Source organism: Lynx rufus, unplaced genomic scaffold (assembly GCF_022079265.1).
Source record: "Lynx rufus isolate CCGP_SWC_20201006 ecotype Redwood Valley unplaced genomic scaffold, mLynRuf1.p SCAF_18, whole genome shotgun sequence".
Lineage (NCBI taxonomy): Eukaryota > Metazoa > Chordata > Mammalia > Carnivora > Felidae > Lynx > Lynx rufus.
The window spans coordinates 1,457,455-1,475,547 of NW_025814832.1; the positions used below are offsets into that span (position 1 = coordinate 1,457,455).

Below are 18,093 nucleotides of genomic sequence, written 5' to 3' on the forward strand. Positions count from 1 at the left end.
AGATTTTATTTTGGGGCATCTGGGTGGCTCAGTCACTTAAGCATCTGACTCTTGGTTTTGGCTCAGGTCATGATCTTGCGGTTTGTGAGTTCGAGACCCTACCGGGGTCTGCTTGGGATTCTCTGTCTCCCTCTCTCTCTGCTCCTTCTGTGCTCTCGTCATCCTCCCAAAGTAAATAAACTTTTAAAAACGATTTTATTTTATTTTTTAAATATTTATTATTTTTGAGAGAGAGAAAATGTGCAAGCAAGGGAGGGGCAGAGAGAGAGAGGAAGATAAAGGATCTGAAGCAGGCTCTGTACTGACAGCAGAGAGACCAGTGTAGGGCTCAAACTCGTGAATTGTGAGATCATGACCTGAGCTGAAGTTGGATGCTTAAGCGACTGAGCCACCCAGGTGCCCCTATTTATTTTTGAGAGAGAGAGAGAGAGAGAGAGAGAGAGGAGGGAGGGAGAGAGGGAGAGAGAGAATCCCAAGCAGGCTCTGTGGTGTCAGTGCAGAGCCAGACTCAGGGCTTAATGTAATGAACTGCAAGATCATAACTAAACCTGAAACCAAGAGTTGGACACTTAACTGACTGAGCCACCCAGGTGCCCCTACTTACTAATTTTTTAAGTTCATTTATTTATTTTGAGAGAAAGAGGGAGAGAACACATGTGTGCAAGTGTGGGAGGGGCATACATAGAAAGAGGGAGAGAGAGAATCCCAAGCAGGCTCCACACGTGTAGCACAAAAGCCTGACACAGGACTCAAAACTCACAAACCGTGAGATCATGACCTGAGCCAAAACCAAGAGTCGGACTCTTAACCAACTGAGCCATCCAGGTGCCCCTAAAGATTTTATTTTTTAGTAATCTTTATGTCCATTGTGGGCTCAAACTCAAGAAATCTGAGATCAAGAGTTGCATATGTCACCAACTGTACCAGCCAGGTGTTCCCTGAAGCCATTTTTTTCTTTTTACCCTGTTGCCCTTCTTCCCCCAGTAGGTGGTTTAACTTTTTTGCCAAGGTGTAAAAACGATTTTTTTCTTTTAATCCTTAAAGTCTAGTAACTTTTTTGGTACATGTGTTAGTATTGCTAATTCTGAATTGGTTTTTCAGTATTGCTAATTCTGAATTGCTAATTCACTGAAGATTCAGTGAATCTTCTTGTGGGGGCAGGGGATTATTTTGAATAATTTCTTTGTTTTCCTCCTTTGGTTTTCTTATTCAGGAAGACCAATTAAGTGTATGAGGGGTCTCTGTTATCTGCTTCTCCCGTATTTTTTTTTTTTTCTAATTTTTTAACTTCTTGTTCATTTCATTTGTTTATTCTGATATAGTTAACTACTGTAAAATTCCCCCTCTGTACTGTATAAATCAGTGGTTTTTAGTTTTTAGTTGTGGACAGTATTGTGTCATCATCCCCACAATCTCATTCCTCAATTCCATTTCATTTTTGTGTGCTTTTTTCAGTCTTGTTTTCTTTGTCCTGTTTTGTCCTTCTTATGCATCACTGAAGCCTATGATGTTAATTTGTCCCATCCATGATTAGTGGTGTTAACTTTGATCACTTGTTTAAGGTGGTATCCATCAGATTTCTTCATTACAGAGTTACTGTTTTCTCCTTTGTAATTGATAATTTGTGGGGAAGTACCTTGAGACCATGTAAATATTCTGTTTCTCATTGAACTTTGTACTATTTTTAGCATCCATTGATGATCTAAAAAAAATTTTTTTTAATGTTTATTTTTGAGAGAGAGAGAGGCAGAGTTGACTGGGGGAGCGGTAGAGAAAGGGGGAGACAGAATCTGAAGCAGGCTCTAGGCTCTGAGCTGTCAGCACAGAGTCTGATGTGGGGCTCGAACACACGAATGGTGAGACCATGACCTGAGCGCTTCCCCCGGCTTCTTAAAAAAATTTTTAACGTTATTTTTTTGAGAGAGAGCATGGGTGGGGGAGGAGCATAGAGAGAGAGGGAGTCACAGAATCTGAAGCAGGCTCCAGGCTCTGAGCTGTCAGCACAGAGCCCGATGCAGGGCTCAAACTCACAAATGGTGAGATCATGACCTGAGCCGAAGTCAGACGTCTAACTGACTGAGCCACCCAAGTGCTCTGAGCCCCCCTCTCCCCACTTCAAAAAAAATTTTTTTAATGTTTGTTTACTTTTGAGAGAGACAGAATGTGAGTGGGGGAGGGGCAGAGAGAGGGAGCCACTGATGATTCTTAATTGAAACATTAGCATTGTGATTGCCAAGTATAATTTTCTACTCCTTCATTACTTCTACACATTTGGTAATTATTCTATTGTAAATAAAAGCTGTCCTTTCTCCCCCATTTATTTATCTATTTGTGTAAGTATAGACTCATGTATATTTTTCTTTTACTCTGGGGATATAATCCCTTGATGGCATTCTTCATTCAGATTGTCCCAGATTTGGTCAGTGGGTGCCCCCTTAACTGGCCCATGTCCTTGTGACTTTCCTCATCTTTGAGTATGTCCTATTTTCTGATACAACGAAATGTTCTAGGTTTATCTTATATTTTCTCCTACTTCAAACCTGGAATAGCCATTCAGCTAAGGAACTCTGATTCCTTTTAGTGGGAATGGTATTTGGAAACTAAGATCTGGAACACTAGTTATGCTCATTGCTTCTAGGTTCTGATTATATCTCTTGAGATTCGCCTATAGCCATCTTCTTTAGATTATATTAAAGTTCCATTTTTTTAAATTGAGGTATAATTGACATATACCCGTTTTAGGTATATAATCTAATGATTCAATATTTGTATATGTTAAAAATGAACACATTGGAGTGCCTGGGTGGCTCAGTTAAACGTACCCTTGGTTGCGGCTCATGTCATGATCTCGCGGTGTATGAGTTTGAGCCCCGCATGGGGCTCTGCACTGACAGTGGGGAGCCTGCTTGGAATTCTCTCTCTCCCCCCACACCCTGCCCCTACCCTCCTTCCTCTTTCAAACAAATAAGTAAGCTTACATTTTTTTTAATGAACACATTAAGTCTGCTTAATATCTGTCATCATATAGTCACAGTCACATTTGTTTTCTTGTGATGAGAATTTTTTTTTAAGTTTACTTATTTTTGAGAGAAAGGCAGAGAGAGTGAGTGAGAGGAGGAGGGGCAGAGAGAGAGGGGGAGAAAGAGAATCTCCAGCGGGCTCCACATTGTCAGCACGGAGTCTGATGTGGGGCTTGAACTCACAAGCCATGAGATCATGACCTGAGCTGAAACAGAGTTGGATGCTTATCTGACTGAGCCACCCAGGTGTCCCCATCTTGTGATGAGAACTTTTAAGATTCTCTTAGCAACTTTAAAATTTGCAATATGGTATTATTTACTATAGCTACCATGCTGTACATTACATCTCCATAACTTCCTTATTTTATAACTGAAAATGTATACATTTTGGCCCCCTTCACCCCTTCACTGTTGTTACAAATGGCAGGTTTTTATTTTCTTTTTTTTAATGTTTATTTTAATTTTTTTTATTTCTAAGAATATTTTTATTATTAATTTATTTATTTATTCTTTTTTACATAACAATATTTCCTTTGTTCCGGACTCTGATACCACTTTCCTGATTCTTTCAGCTTTCACAAACAGGTACTGCTCTTTCCCACCGGGTCCCAAAGTCAATGTAACATGTTTAAAAAAAAATTTTTTTATAACTTGTTTTATTTTTTATTTTTTTTAATTTACATCCAAATTAGCATATAGTGCAACAATTATTTCAGGAGTAGATTCCTTAGTGCCCCTTACCCATTTAGCCCATTCCTCCTCCCACAACCCCTCCTGTAACCCTCAGTTTGTTCTCCATATTTATGAGTCTCTTCTGTTTTGTCCCCCTCCCTGTTTTTATATTACTTTTGTTTCCCTTCCCTTATGTTCATCTGTTTTGTCTCTTAAAATCCTCATATGAGTGAAGTCATATGATTTTTGTCTTTCTCTGACTAATTTCACTTAGTATAATACCTCCAGTTCCATCCACGTAGTTGCAAATGGCAAGATTTCATTATTTTTGATTGCCGAGTAATACTCCATCGTATATGTATACCACATCTTCTTTATCCATTCATCAGTCAATGGACATTTGGGCTCCTTCCATACTTCGGCTATCATTGATAGTGCTGCTATAAACATTGGAGTGCATGTGCCCCTTTGAAAACAGCACACCTGTATCCTGTGGATAAATGCCTAATAGTGCAATTGCTGGGTTGTAGGGTAGTTCTGTTTTTAATTTTTTGAGGAACCTGCATACTGTTTTCCAGAGTGGCTGCCCCAATTTGCATTCCCACCAGCAATGCCAGAGAGATCCTCTTTCTCCACTTCCCTGCCAACATCTATTGTTGCTTGAGTTGTTAATGTGAGCCATTCTGACAGGTGTAAGGTGGTATCTCATTGTGGTTTTGATTTGTATTTCCCTGATGATAAGTGATGTTGAGCATGTTTATTTATTTTTGAGAGATAGCAAGAGCCAACGTGAGTCAGGAGGGGCAGAGAGAGAGGGAGACCGAGGATTTGAAGCGGACTCTGTGCTGACAGCAGACAGCCCGATGCTGGGCTGGAACCCAGTGAACTGTGAGATCACGACCTGAGCCAAAGTCAGATGCTTAACTGACTGATCCACTCAGGTGCCCCAGATTTTTTTCATTTTTATGGCTGAGTAATATTCTTCTGGGTGCTTGCATGCGTGTGTGTGAGATTTCACATTTTTTTTAGCCATTTATCCATTCATGGACCCTTAGATTGTTTCCATGTTTTAACTATTGTAAATAATCCTGTTGTGAACATAGGGATGCATATATCTCTTTTGAGTTAATGTTTTCATTTTCTTTGAATAAATACTCAAGTGGAATTGCTAGACCATATGGTAGTTGTAGTTTTTTTTAATTCCTGTGTAGTTAACATACAATGTTATATTAGTTTCAGGTGTACTATAATAGTGATTCAACAATTCTATACCTGTTCAGAGCACATCATGCCAAGTGCATTCCTTAATCCCTATCACCTATTTCACCCCTCCCCTCTGGTAACCATCAGTTTGTTCTCTGTAGTTAAGAGTCTGTTTCTTGGTTTATCTCTCTGTGTCTCCCTTTCAGTAGTTCTATTTTTAATCTTTTGAGGCACCACCATTACTGTTTTCCATAGTGGCTGCACCAGTTTACACTCTCAGTGAAAGCTTTGTTCTTAATCTCATTTTTTCCCTACAAACTAGTACGCTAAAACATTTTTTTTTTAATTAATCTTTACTTTTGAGAGAGAGAGAGAGACAGAGCTTGAGCAGGGGAGGGACAGAGAGAGAGGGAGACACAGAATCCAAAGCAGGCTCCAGGCTCTGAGCTGTCAGCGCAGAGCCCGATGTGGGGCTCGAACTTACGGGGCGTGAGATCATGACCTGAGTCGAAGTCAGACACTTAACCGATTGAGCCACCCAGGTGTTTCCCCCCACCCGCCCCCCAAAGCATTCTTAAAGGTATAAGAAATAGTTATATTCAAGTATATTGTGCAGTTTTTGTATAGATAACAAACAGACCTGTATTCCTAAAATCTAATCCTGCCCATCATCACTCTTTGTAAATTCTTTTACTATTAAAATTGTGTTTGGGGTGTCTGGTGGCTCAGTTCGTTAAGCATCTGACTCTTGATTTCGGCTCAGGTCATGATCTTGTGGTTCTTGAGTTCAGGCCCTGTGTCAGGCCCTGCAGTGTCAGCACAGAACCTGCTGGGAAGTCTCCTCCTCTCTGCCCCTACCCTGTGTGCTCACTCTCTCTCTCAAAATAAATAAATAAACTTAAAAAAAAAACTAAAGTTGTGTTTTCTTAACAGTTTGTTTGTTTTTGGTTTGTTTATTTTGAGAGAGTGAGAGCAAGCAAGCAGAGGAGGGCAGAGGGACAGGGAGAGACAGAATCCCATGTGGGGCTCTGTGCTGACAGCATGGAGCCTGCTTGGGATTCCATTCTACAGCTCTGGGGTCATGACCTGAGCTGAAATCAAGAGTTGGATGCTTAATGGACAGAGCCACCCAGGTGCCTCTCTGAACAGTTTTTTTTTTTTAATTTTTTTTTTTAATGTTTATTTAGTTTTTTGAGACAGAGAGAGACAGAGCATGAACGGGGGAGGGTCACAGAGAGAGGGAGACACAGAATCTGAAGCAGGCTCCAGGCTCTGAGCTGTCGGCACAGAGCCTGACGCGGGGCTCGAACTCACAGACTGTGAGATCATGACCTGAGCCGAAGTCAGATGCTCAACCGACTGAGCCACCCAGGCGCCCCTGAACAGTTTTTTTAAAGGTAGATCATGTCATCTTTAACCGCTGATTGTATATTCCTCAATATGTGTTCAATAGTGTTACTGTATGCTTAGTATCACAGAGCAGAATAAAGAATTTGTTAGGTGTCAGACTGGAAGATAATGGAAATGTTTACTGTTGCTTGGTTATTCTGTGTCTTCAATAATTGTCTTGATTGTTCATGTCTCTATAATTTGCTCTACAAATATTTGAGTACTATTGTACTTAATTCATAGTATGCTTCATAAACCCTTAAAATTTTACCTGGAACGACCCTTAGATTTTGTATTTTTTTATTTTATTTATTTTATTTATTTTTTATTTTTATTTTTATTTTTTTTTATATATGAAGTTTATTGACAAATTGGTTTCCATACAACACCCAGTGCTCATCCCAAAAGGTGCCCTCCTCAATACCCATCACCCACCCTCCCCTCCCTCCCACCCCCCATCAACCCTCAGTTTGTTCTCAGTTTTTTTTTTTTTTTTTTTTATTTTATTTTTGGGACAGAGAGACAGAGCATGAACGGGGGAGGGGCAGAGAGAGAGGGAGACACAGAATCGGAAACAGGCTCCAGGCTCCGAGCCATCAGCCCAGAGCCCGACGCGGGGCTCGAACTCACGGACCGCGAGATCGTGACCTGGCTGAAGTCGGACGCTCAACCGACTGCGCCACCCAGGCGCCCCTGTTCTCAGTTTTTAACAGTCTCTTATGCTTTGGCTCTCTCCCACTCTAACGTCCTTTTTTTTTTTTTTTTCCTTCCCCTCCCCCATGGGTTCCTGTTAAGTTTCTCAGGATCCACATAAGAGTGAAACCATATGGTATCTGTCTTTCTCTGTATGGCTTATTTCACTTAGCATCACACTCTCCAGTTCCATCCACATTGCTACAAAAGGCCATATTTCATTTTTTCTCATTGCCACGTAGTATTCCATTGTGTATATAAACCACAATTTCTTTATCCATTCATCAGTTGATGGACATTTAGGCTCTTTCCATAATTTGGCTATTGTTGAGAGTGCTGCTATGAACATTGGGGTACAAGTGCCCCTATGCATCAGTACTCCTGTATCCCTCGGATAAATTCCTAGCAGTGCTATTGCTGGGTCATAGGGTAGGTCTATTTTTAATTTTCTGAGGAACCTCCACACTGCTTTCCAGAGCAGCTGCACCAATTTGCATTCCCACCAACAGTGCAAGAGGGTTCCCGTTTCTCCACATCCTCTCCAGCATCTATAGTCTCCTGATTTGTTCATTTTGGCCGCTCTGACTGGCGTGAGGTGATACCTGAGTGTGGTTTTGATTTGTATTTCCCTGATAAGGAGCGACGCTGAACATCTTTTCATGTGCCTGTTGGCCATCTGGATGTCTTCTTTAGAGAAGTGTCTATTCATGTTTTCTGCCCATTTCTTCACTGGGTTATTTGTTTTTCGGGTGTGGAGTTTGGTGAGCTCTTTATAGATTTTAGATACTAGCCCTTTGTCAGATATGTCATTTGCAAATATCTTTTCCCATTCCGTTGGTTGCCTTTTAGTTTTGTTGGTTGTTTCCTTTGCTGTGCAGAAGCTTTTTATCTTCATAAGGTCCCAGTAATTCACTTTTGCTTTTAATTCCCTTGCCTTTGGGGATGTCGAGTAAGAGATTGCTACGGCTGAGGTCAGAGAGGTCTTTTCCTGCTTTCTCCTCTAAGGTTTTGATGGTTTCCTGTCTCACATTTAGGTCCTTTATCCATTTTGAGTTTATTTTTGTAAATGGTGTGAGAAAGTGGTCTAGTTTCAACCTTCTGCATGTTGCTGTCCAGTTCTCCCAGCACCATTTGTTAAAGAGGCTGTCTTTTTTCCATTGGATGTTCTTTCCTGCTTTGTCAAAGATGAGTTGGCCATACGTTTGTGGGTCTAGTTCTGGGGTTTCTATTCTATTCCATTGGTCTGTGTGTCTGTTTTTGTGCCATGTATTTTTTTATTAGAGAGAGGAGGTGGGGGGGGGGGAGAGAGAGAGAGGGAGGGAGGGAGGGAGGGAGGGAGGGAGGGAGGGAGGGAGGGAGGGAGGGAGAATCCCAAGCAGGCTCCATGCTCAGCAAGAAGCCTGACGCTGGGCTCAGTCCCACCACCCTGGTATTATGACCTGAGCTGAAATCAAGAGTTGGATGCTTATTTGACGGAGGCACCCAGGTGCCCCTCTAATCCTGTTTTCATTATCAAGCATTTTATATTGCTTTTTGCTTTTAAACATGATTTTCAAAAAGTGCTAATGTCAAATGATGTTAATAATAATAGTAAAAACAGGCTAGGGTTTGTAAAATAGTTACTATGTACTGGGCATGATGCTAACTACTTTTCTCAGTTTATCTCACAGCAAAACTATGATATAGATGCTGTTATCCCCATAGCTGAGGAAACAGTCTCATGGAGGTGAGATAATTTGTCCAAAGTCACATAACTAAGTAAGGAGATAATCAGGCAGGAATTGGAACAGAGGCACTCTTGTCCTCTATGCTCCTTGTATGAAAATGCAATACTTTTGGTGGAAATTTATACTGCCTTTCATAAACTGTAATTGTATTAAACACCCATATATGTATGCCACTGTGAATGTTCTGCATAGTTATTTATGTGTGATCTAGAAAATTCAAATGGGTGTTTGGTATTGCGTGGCTGACATAGAACTTGTATAGCATAGTAAATCTTACTAATCAGTTTTGTTTCTTTTTCTCCACTCCTCAGTCTTAATTTTAAAGACCCCGAAGCAGTCAGAGCTCTGACTTGTACTCTTCTAAAGGAAGATTTTGGACTTTCCATTGATATTCCATTGGAAAGACTGATTCCTACAGTGCCCTTGAGACTCAACTACATTCATTGGGTAGAAGATCTGATTGGTCATCAGGACTCTGACAAAAGTACTCTCCGAAGAGGAATTGACATAGGTATGTATATATGGTTTTAAATTCTTTTTTAGCTGAACATAAGTTTCATAAATTTTGCAATGTCCGTTTCTTTGTAAACTTCTCTTCTGGGTATTTGTGTGTGAAAGAAGCTGGCTACAGATATTACTGTTCTTTTTTGCTACACTTGGGCTTTTCTGCCATTTATTTCTCTTGAGAAGGGATTTTCAGCACCAAACAGGGAGCAGGGGTATAACAGTGCAGAACGCAAGTGAGGCTCTTGTTTTCTTACCTTTTCAGATTACCATATTGATGTCTGTGTCTTTGGGGCATTATTTTTACTCTGAATTATTTGGTGTTAATGCAGTAGTCCCCATATTGGGATACTGTGTGATAGCCATTTAATAAAAGATCATGTGGGCTGAATACTTTAAGGAATCTCTCTCTCTCTTTTTTTTAATATTTTATTTCTGAGAGAGAGAGAGAGAGAGCGTGCAAGAGCAGTGAAGGGGCAGAGAGAGAGGGAGACACAGAATCTGAAGCAGGCTTCAGGCTCTGAGCTGTCAGCACAGAGCCCGATGCGGGGCTGGAACCCACAAACCGTGAGATCATGACCTGAGCCAAAGGCGGAGGCTTAACCGAACTGAGCCACCCAGGTGCCCCAGGAATCTCTTTATTAATAGAGGACATTTAATCCAAAATCAAAGAGAGGGAAAAAGTCATCGATTTAAATTAAGATGTTCTCTTAGTTGTAAACTTGTAACAGTGGAAAGGACTATCTGTTCATTTGGGAGATTAAGTGGAAATACAGAAGGAAATAAAGCCAGGGTATGTTTTGCAATTATAAGTGTATTGTATGTTTATCATAGCCAATGTTTTATTTTATGGGGGGGGGGCACCAGTGAGCAAGGGGGGAGAGAGAGAGAGAGAGAGAGAGAGAGAGAGAGAGAGAGAGAAGAAAGAAACAAACAAACAAACAACAGGGAGGGGCTTGTGGTTTACCTGAAGTGGGGCTTGTGCTCACCTGTTGTGGAACTCAAACTGGGGAACTGTGAGATCATGACCTGAGCCAAAGTCAGATGCTTAATGGCTGAGCTACCCAGGTGCCATATCATAGCCAATGTTTTAATTTGATAGGGTTAAGAAAATTTTTTAATTCATAGCGCCTGGATGGCTCTGTTGGTTAAGCGTCCTTTTGATTTTAGCTCAGGTCAAGATCTCATTGTTGTGAGATCGAGCCCTGCATCAGGCTCTCTGCTCTCTGCTGGGAGTGGAGCCTGCTTAAGATTCTCTCTCTCTCCTCCCTCTGCCCCTCCCCTCCCCAGATAAAAAGTAAAGGAAAAAAAAAATTGTTTTAATGTTTTACTTTATATTTGAGAGAGGGAGAGGGAGACGGAATCTGAAGCAGGCTACAGGCTCCAAGCTGTCATCACAGAGCTTGATGTGGGGTTTGAGCAGTGAGATCATGATCTGAGCCAAAGTCAGACACTTAACTGACTGAGCCACCCAGACACCCCCAGAAAAATAAAGAATAAATTTTAATCCTTTGGCCTTTACTAGTCCTTTATGGGAACAAAGCTCTGTAGCCCTATTTCAAACTGTAGTTAATAGGAAACATACTTTCTAGATAGTAGTAGATGTTTAACTTTGACTTTTTTTTTTAACTTTGACTTTTGTATGCATTTTCAGCGAACATTTTCAGTCCTCCTCATATATGACCTTTTTAGGTGATTTATTGACTCCTCCATTCTCCTTTATGCATGTTCCTCCATGGGCTTCCTCTGGTTTTCCTCTTTCCCTTCTAGTCACTCTTCTCCCCTTTTAGGCTTGCTTTCCTCTGTGTGGCCATTAGATGTTGTGAATCCTTAGAGCTCAATCTTTAGCCCTTTTCCTATTGAGCATCCTACTTCTGGGCAATTTCACCCACATCTGTGACTGTTTCCCACCTCCAATCAAAAAACCCACAAATTTATATATTCTGCCAACTTGGATTATCTTGAGCTGTAGTCTCTTATGTTGGCAATACAGATTTCTCAAGAACATCTCAGACTTTGCCATGTCCAAGACCAGACTCCATTGTCTTTTCTTGCTCATCTTGGTCCTTTTTCTTCATTCCTTATTTTCAGTGGATCCACCACAATCCACTTTCTTTTTTTTTTTTTTTTTTAATTTTTTTTTTCAACGTTTATTTATTTTTGGGACAGAGAGACAGAGCATGAACGGGGGAGGGGCAGAGAGAGAGGGAGACACAGAATCGGAAACAGGCTCCAGGCCCTGAGCCATCAGCCCAGAGCCTGACGCGGGGCTCGAACTCACAGACCGTGAGATCGTGACCTGGCTGAAGTCGGACGCTTAACCGACTGCGCCACCCAGGCGCCCCTCTTTTTTTTTTTTTTTTTAATTTATTGTCAAATTGGTTTCCATACAACACCCAGTGCTCACCCCAAAAGATGCCCTCCTCAATACCCATCACCCACCTTCCCCTCCCTCCCACCCCCCCATCAACCCTCAGTTTGTTCTCAGTTTTTAAGAGTCTCTTATGCTTTGGCTCTCTCCCACTCTAACCTCTTTTTTTGTTTTTTCCTTCCCCTCCCCCATGGGTTTCTGTTAAGTTTCTCAGGATCCACATAAGAGTGAAAACATATGGTATCTGTCTTTCTCTGTATGGCTTATTTCACTTAGCATCACACTCTCCAGTTCCATCCACGTTGCTACAGAGGGCCATATTTCATTCTTTCTCATTGCCACGTAGTACTCCGTTGTGTATATAAACCACAATTTCTTTATCCATTCATCAGTTGATGGACATTTAGGTTCTTTCATAATTTGGCTATTGTTGAGAGTGCTGCTATAAACATTGGGGTACAAGTGCCCCTATGCATCAGCACTCCTGTATCCCTTGGGTAAATTCCTAGCAGTGCTACTGCTGGGTCATAGGGTAGGTCTATTTTTAATTTTTTGAGGAACCTCCACACTGTTTTCCAGAGCGGCTGCACCAATTTGCATTCCCACCAACAGTGCAAGAGGGTTCCCGTTTCTCCACATCCTCTCCAGCATCTATAGTCTCCTGATCACAATCCACTTTCATCCTTGATATTCTTTGATAGATCTCTCCATTCTCACCGAGAATGTCTATCATTTCCTGTTGGTTTTGTTTCTTAAATATTTCTTCAATTATCTACTTTCTCCATTTCCGCTGCAGCCATCTCAGTCCAAGTCACTGTTCTGTCCCCTGGTCTACAGATTACTTTTTAACTATTCTTCTCATCCACTCTGTTGCCTCTCCATTTCATTCTCCAGAAAGTATGTATAAATCCATACATACTTGGTCACATCTTTATGGCTTTAATGGCTTCTTATTGCTTCTGTGATAAACACCCAATATCCTGACTTAGGCTGTTAAAACATCCATTGTCTGTTCCCTACCCTCTTCTCTGGGCCTCTCTAAGTCTCATCCAGTGTGGTTTTCTTCCTTATTTTCTACAGTTTTGGTCTTTAGTCCTTCTAATAAGGAACCGTGAATGTACATGTTGTTCCCTCTACCTGGAACTTCCCCATTGTCACCTTGTTAGAATCTCATATATACTGTAGTTGTCAACTCAAGCCTTATTTTCTCAAGAAAGGCTTCTCTGACCTTCTAGCATGAGACAAGTTCCTTGATTATAAGCTTTAGAAAACCATGTTTCTTCCTTCAGGGTATTTGTTGTAATTTTTAACACACTTTGACTTGTCTGAATAATGTCTTTCTTGGCCACTAGGTTGCAAAGTGCAGAACCTGTTAACTTTTTTTGCTTACTATACTATCCCAAGGCCTAACAAAGTTTCTAGCTTTCTAGTAGGTGTCTGATAATAATTCGTTGAATGTTCATAGATAAATACATCATTCTTTCAACATTCAAAATTCTGAACATCCCATATGAGCTAAGCAGTATGTAAAAATGAGGGGTTTAGCTAACGCTCTGCCCTTTTATGTTCATGGCAGAAGATTGGTTGATGGGTTATAGAAAACTCAAGAGCCTACTTGGTACTAATTTAATTATGCCCCAAACTGTCTAAAATAACACTTGGGGATATAGGAGGTTAATGGATTTTAGCTCTTCACAAGGGGCGCTCTAGCTGAAATCACATTCATTCTAATTAGGGTTTTATATAAATTCTTCCCCCAGACTCCATCAGTTTGCTCTAATTTTATGATTATACGCTTTCCATTTTTATTTATAATTACAAGTGTTATTATCCATTAAAAAATGTCATTCAGCTTTCTGAGGAGACTAGGATGTTAGAATTCAAGTTTTTTAGTCTTAAGAATTGAGCAACTTGGGGCGCCTGGGAGGCGCAGTCGGTTAAACGTCCGACTTCAGCCAGGTCACGATCTCGCGGTCCGTGAGTTTGAGCCCCGCGTCGGGCTCTGGGCTGATGGCTCAGAGCCTGGAGCCTGTTTCCAATTCTGTGTCTCCCTCTCTCTCTGCCCCTTCCCTGTTCATGCTCTGTCTCTCTCTGTCCCAAAAATAAATAAACGTTGAAAAAAAAAATTAAAAAAAAAAAAAAAAGAATTGAGCAACTTAATTTTTTTTTGGGGGGGGGTGCAAAAAACAGGTCTTTACCTGTGTTTATTATCCTGGAGGTAGCTGAAGGAAAGTGTACTTTCTTCTTTTTGCTCTTTGCTTTTGAATGAATTGAAGTGTGAAAAGAGAGGCTATTGTGTGAGAATCAAGGGCCTGGTATCTGGTCCAGATATTTTTTCCTACGGAGCTTCTTAAATTTCCTTACTGTGAATGATTCTGACTTACCAGAATGGCTAGCAGGGACTCAGTAATTGTGGCCTCTGAGAGGAGCATGAGTTCCCTTCACCACCCCTTCCTTTGCTACCTCATACATTCACAAGGGGGTGTTTGCCCAGTAGCACCAGGGCCAGGATGCTATTAGGTAAACATGATAGAAAGTATAGCAATCATGGTGACTGTCAAAGGGCTGTTAGTTATGGTCGTGTCTTTTATCAGCCTGTTAGAATACTTAATGAGGAAGCAGTAAGAGACCCTGGGTTGCCTCTGGGTGAGAGGTATCCCTAGCCCCATCTCTTCTGGCCAGATCCTTAGAAGACTAGACTGGCCCCTAGATGTAGTCCGAGGAAAGCAGGCCTGGAGTGGCCTGGTAGAGGCTGACTGCTATAGGCCTTCAAGATAAACAGTGGCTTTTCTTCTCTTGAACATGTGCTTTTGGATCTTACTGGCCAAGATTGGTCAGTGGTCATAAAACAGTATTTGTGGTTAGTATATACATAGTTCAGTTCATGGTTAGAGGATCTACATACAAGTTGAGGACCAAACCCTAGTTGTCTTTGCCTGGAACATTTGCCTTTGAATATCTCCCTTGAAACTGTAGTAGGGGAAGGCAATGATTGGTGTTTTACATCTAGATCAAATGTCTTTCCATGTCATCGCATCTAAGAGATCTAGTTTTTTGTTGTTGTTGTTTGTTTGTTTTTAACTTCTGATTTCCTTCAAGTAACAGCTTACAGATATTTGAGCATTGGTCATTTAAATAATCATAAGAATACCCTGTGTATTTTTTTTTCTGCTTTTGGGGAGTGGGATGTACATTGATTTCTTTTAAGCATTGATTTTAAGAAAATCAAGTTTTGTGTGAGATTTAAAATGAAAAATTGTATAAAGTAAATGAACTTATTTTGACCATTTTTAGTTTATAAGTTTTATAGTCCTTGATCACCAGCCAGTTGCGTGCACTTCATTACATACAACACACAAAAGAGCAAGGTTTCTGTCCTCTAGGAAATTTGAATCCAATTATGAGGTAAGACTGACACCTGAAATGACTAAAGACCCCAGCAGCTACCGTTTGTGTACAGTCAGGTACCAGCTTGGGATTTACACTGTTAAGGTTATAAGAATTCTAAGAAGGGGAAGAATGGTGTTTGGCTTGTTGTTCTCACCTCTGTCTCTGGTGTGTGCAATGTGTTTTGAATTTTCATTTTACTAGGTACAGGGGCATCCTGCATTTACCCTTTACTTGGAACAACCTTAAATGGCTGGTATTTCCTTGCAACGGAAGTGGATGATATGTGCTTCAACTATGCAAAGAAAAACGTGGAACAGAATAATTTATCTGATCTTATAAAAGGTTAGCTCTACAGAATAAATACCTCTTTCAAGCACTTGTGTTAACCTGTCTTTGTAATTTAATACATCTAATTTTTTGCTTTAACATACAGACTTTGGGGTGCCTGGGTGGCTCAGTTAGTTAAGTGTCCGACTTCAGCTCAGTTTGTGAGTTCGAGACCTACATCGGGCTCTGTGCTGACAGCTCGGATCCTGGAGCCTGTTTCAGTGTCTGTCTTGCTGTCTGTCTCTCTCTCTCTGCCCCTACCCCTGCTCATGCTCTCTTTCTCTCTCGAATATTAATAAATGTTAAAAAAAATATTTTTTAATATACAGACTTCGGTAATTCTTAAAAATATGGTACAGCACATTGTAATGGAGTTTACAGCTTTGTTATCAGTATTAATGCAGAAGGAAATATGGTAAATACAGTTGATCCTCATAATTTTGTGGATTTTATATTTGTGAATTTGCCTGTTTGCTAAATTTGCATACTTGGCGTTATATTTAACCCCCAGATCAGTACCTCTGGTACTTTTTATGGTCATTCACAGATCTGTGCAGAGTGGCAAAAATTTTGAGTCACCCAACATACATGTTTCCAGCAGAAGTTGTACAGGGTGCTGATCTGTCTTCTTGTTTCAGCTCTCTGCTGTAAACAAGTGTCCTTTTCATAGTCTATGTAGTGCCACATTTTTGGCATTATTGTGTTTTTTTCTTGGCGACTTTGCTGTTTAAACATAGTGTTAAATGCAATCTAGTTGTTATTTAAATACAAGAAGACTGTGATGCACCTTTCAGGAAATACGTGTATTGGATTAAGTCTCATCAGACATGAGTTCTAGTGTTGCGGGTGTGATTTCAGTGTTAATGAATCAGCAGTATATATTAAATAAGGTGTTTATAAACAGAAACACGAAACAACATTGTATGTTGAGTAGTTGATGAGACTGTTTGACCAGAGGCTTGTTCACAGTTACCTAACCCTAGATATTTCTCTCAGGAGCCATTTGTTCCAATTCAGTATTCACGTTGACTTTATAGACCATAACTACCATGAATGTTGGATATCAACTATATATGAAGTGACCTAATCACCAGGATTTTAGAAGAGAAACCCTGCTGTTGATTAAAGTATATCATTTTTAAATTTCAGAATATGGAACTGTGCTACCAATAATCAAGTCCCCTTAGTACCAGTTATTTTTTAATATTTGTGCTTACTGTATATTTAAAGAGCTGTTCATTTTTTCTTTTTTTAATTAAAGAGAATTTATGTCACTTCCTGGAAGAACTAGACTTTTCTCACTAGTGTTAAACATATTATTCTAAGGGGAGATACTAATAATGTGTTCTTCATTTACCCATTCCTGTAGTACACATTACTCCAAAATCTAGCAACTTTAAAACAGTAGATATTTATGTCATGGTTCGTACGGGCCGAAAATTTGGGCATGGCCTAGTTAGGTGGTTCTGTTTCAGTCTTTCATGAGGTTGTAGTCATCTGAATGATTCACTGGGAGTAGAGATTTGCTTCCAAAAGCCATTTGCTTACATGGCTACTGATAGGAAACCTTGGTTCGTTCACGTGGATCTTTCCTCTAGGCCAGTTGACTATCCTTATGGCATATCAGCTGGCTTCTCTTAGTGCAGGTAATTCAAGAAACAGGGCAAGAAAAAGGGCAATTTTTCTTTTATGACATAGCCTCAGGAGTGACACCTTATCACTTCATCACATTCATTTTATTCAATAAAAGTGAGTCACTGGGTGCAGCCTATACTCAAGGAGAGGGATATTAAACTCCACCTCTTAAAGGAACTAGTGTCATAGAATCTGTGGTCATATTTGAAAACTGCCAGTGCATTAAGAGTAGTTAACAGTTCTATATTTTCTCCTAGTGGTAAAAGTACCACAGAAGACACTCCTGATGGATGCTCTTAAAGAAGAATCTGAGATAATCTATGATTTTTGCATGTGCAACCCACCCTTTTTTGCAAATCAGTTGGAAGCCAAGGTAAAATATCTTCTGCTTTAAAACAATTGAATATTTATCTAAGTTGTTGATGTTTGCAAAGATAAGAGCAAAGAACAACTTTTATTTTGGAGGCTGTTACCAGGATGCTTCTGGTATCAAGCACCTGAAGAGTCAATTCAGATTGACTTAATAAAGGAAGTTTATTGGCTTACATATCTGAGAAATCAGTATATTTATGTATATATGAACGTATATATGTTTATATATGTATTATATATATATACATAACATATACAAGTATGCATGCCGTAAGTGTAAATTGGATTTTCCAAAGTGAACACTCCTGTGGAACCAGCATCCAAATGAAGAAATAGAGTACGACTAGCACTACAACTAAATTTCTTTTTATAACAGTTTTATTGATATAATTCACATGCCATACAATTCACTCACTTAAAGGGTAGAATTTAATTATTCTTAGTATATTCACAGAGTTTTGCATCTATCACTGCAGTCAGTTTTAGAACATTTTCCTCACTCCCCAACTCCTCCCTCTGCCACTAAGAAAAACCCCTCTCCATTAGTTACTGTCAGTTTCCCACAGCTCCTACAGTCCTAGGTAACCACCAGTGGACTTCCTGTTTTTATGGATTTGCCTGCTTTGGACATTTCATGTAAGTGGAATCATATAATATGTGACTGATTCTTTTCACTAAGCATAATATATTTTCAAGTTTCATCCATATTGTGGCATGTGTCAGTACTTAATTTCTTTTTATTGCCAAATAATATTTCATTGTATGGAAATACCATATTTTCCTTATCTAT

General features: G+C 40.1%; 1 protein-coding gene across 1 annotated transcript in view; it reads left to right on the forward strand.

Moving 5' to 3' along the window:
* The window catches only part of METTL16 (methyltransferase 16, N6-methyladenosine), a 73,647-nt gene that overhangs the window by 23,260 nt on the left and 32,294 nt on the right, over positions 1-18,093 (forward strand). The window contains exons 3-5 of the mRNA XM_047080669.1: positions 9,016-9,215; positions 15,171-15,311; positions 17,189-17,304. Coding sequence (XP_046936625.1) covers positions 9,016-9,215; positions 15,171-15,311; positions 17,189-17,304 — 457 coding nt within the window. The remainder of the gene's footprint in view (positions 1-9,015; positions 9,216-15,170; positions 15,312-17,188; positions 17,305-18,093) is intronic.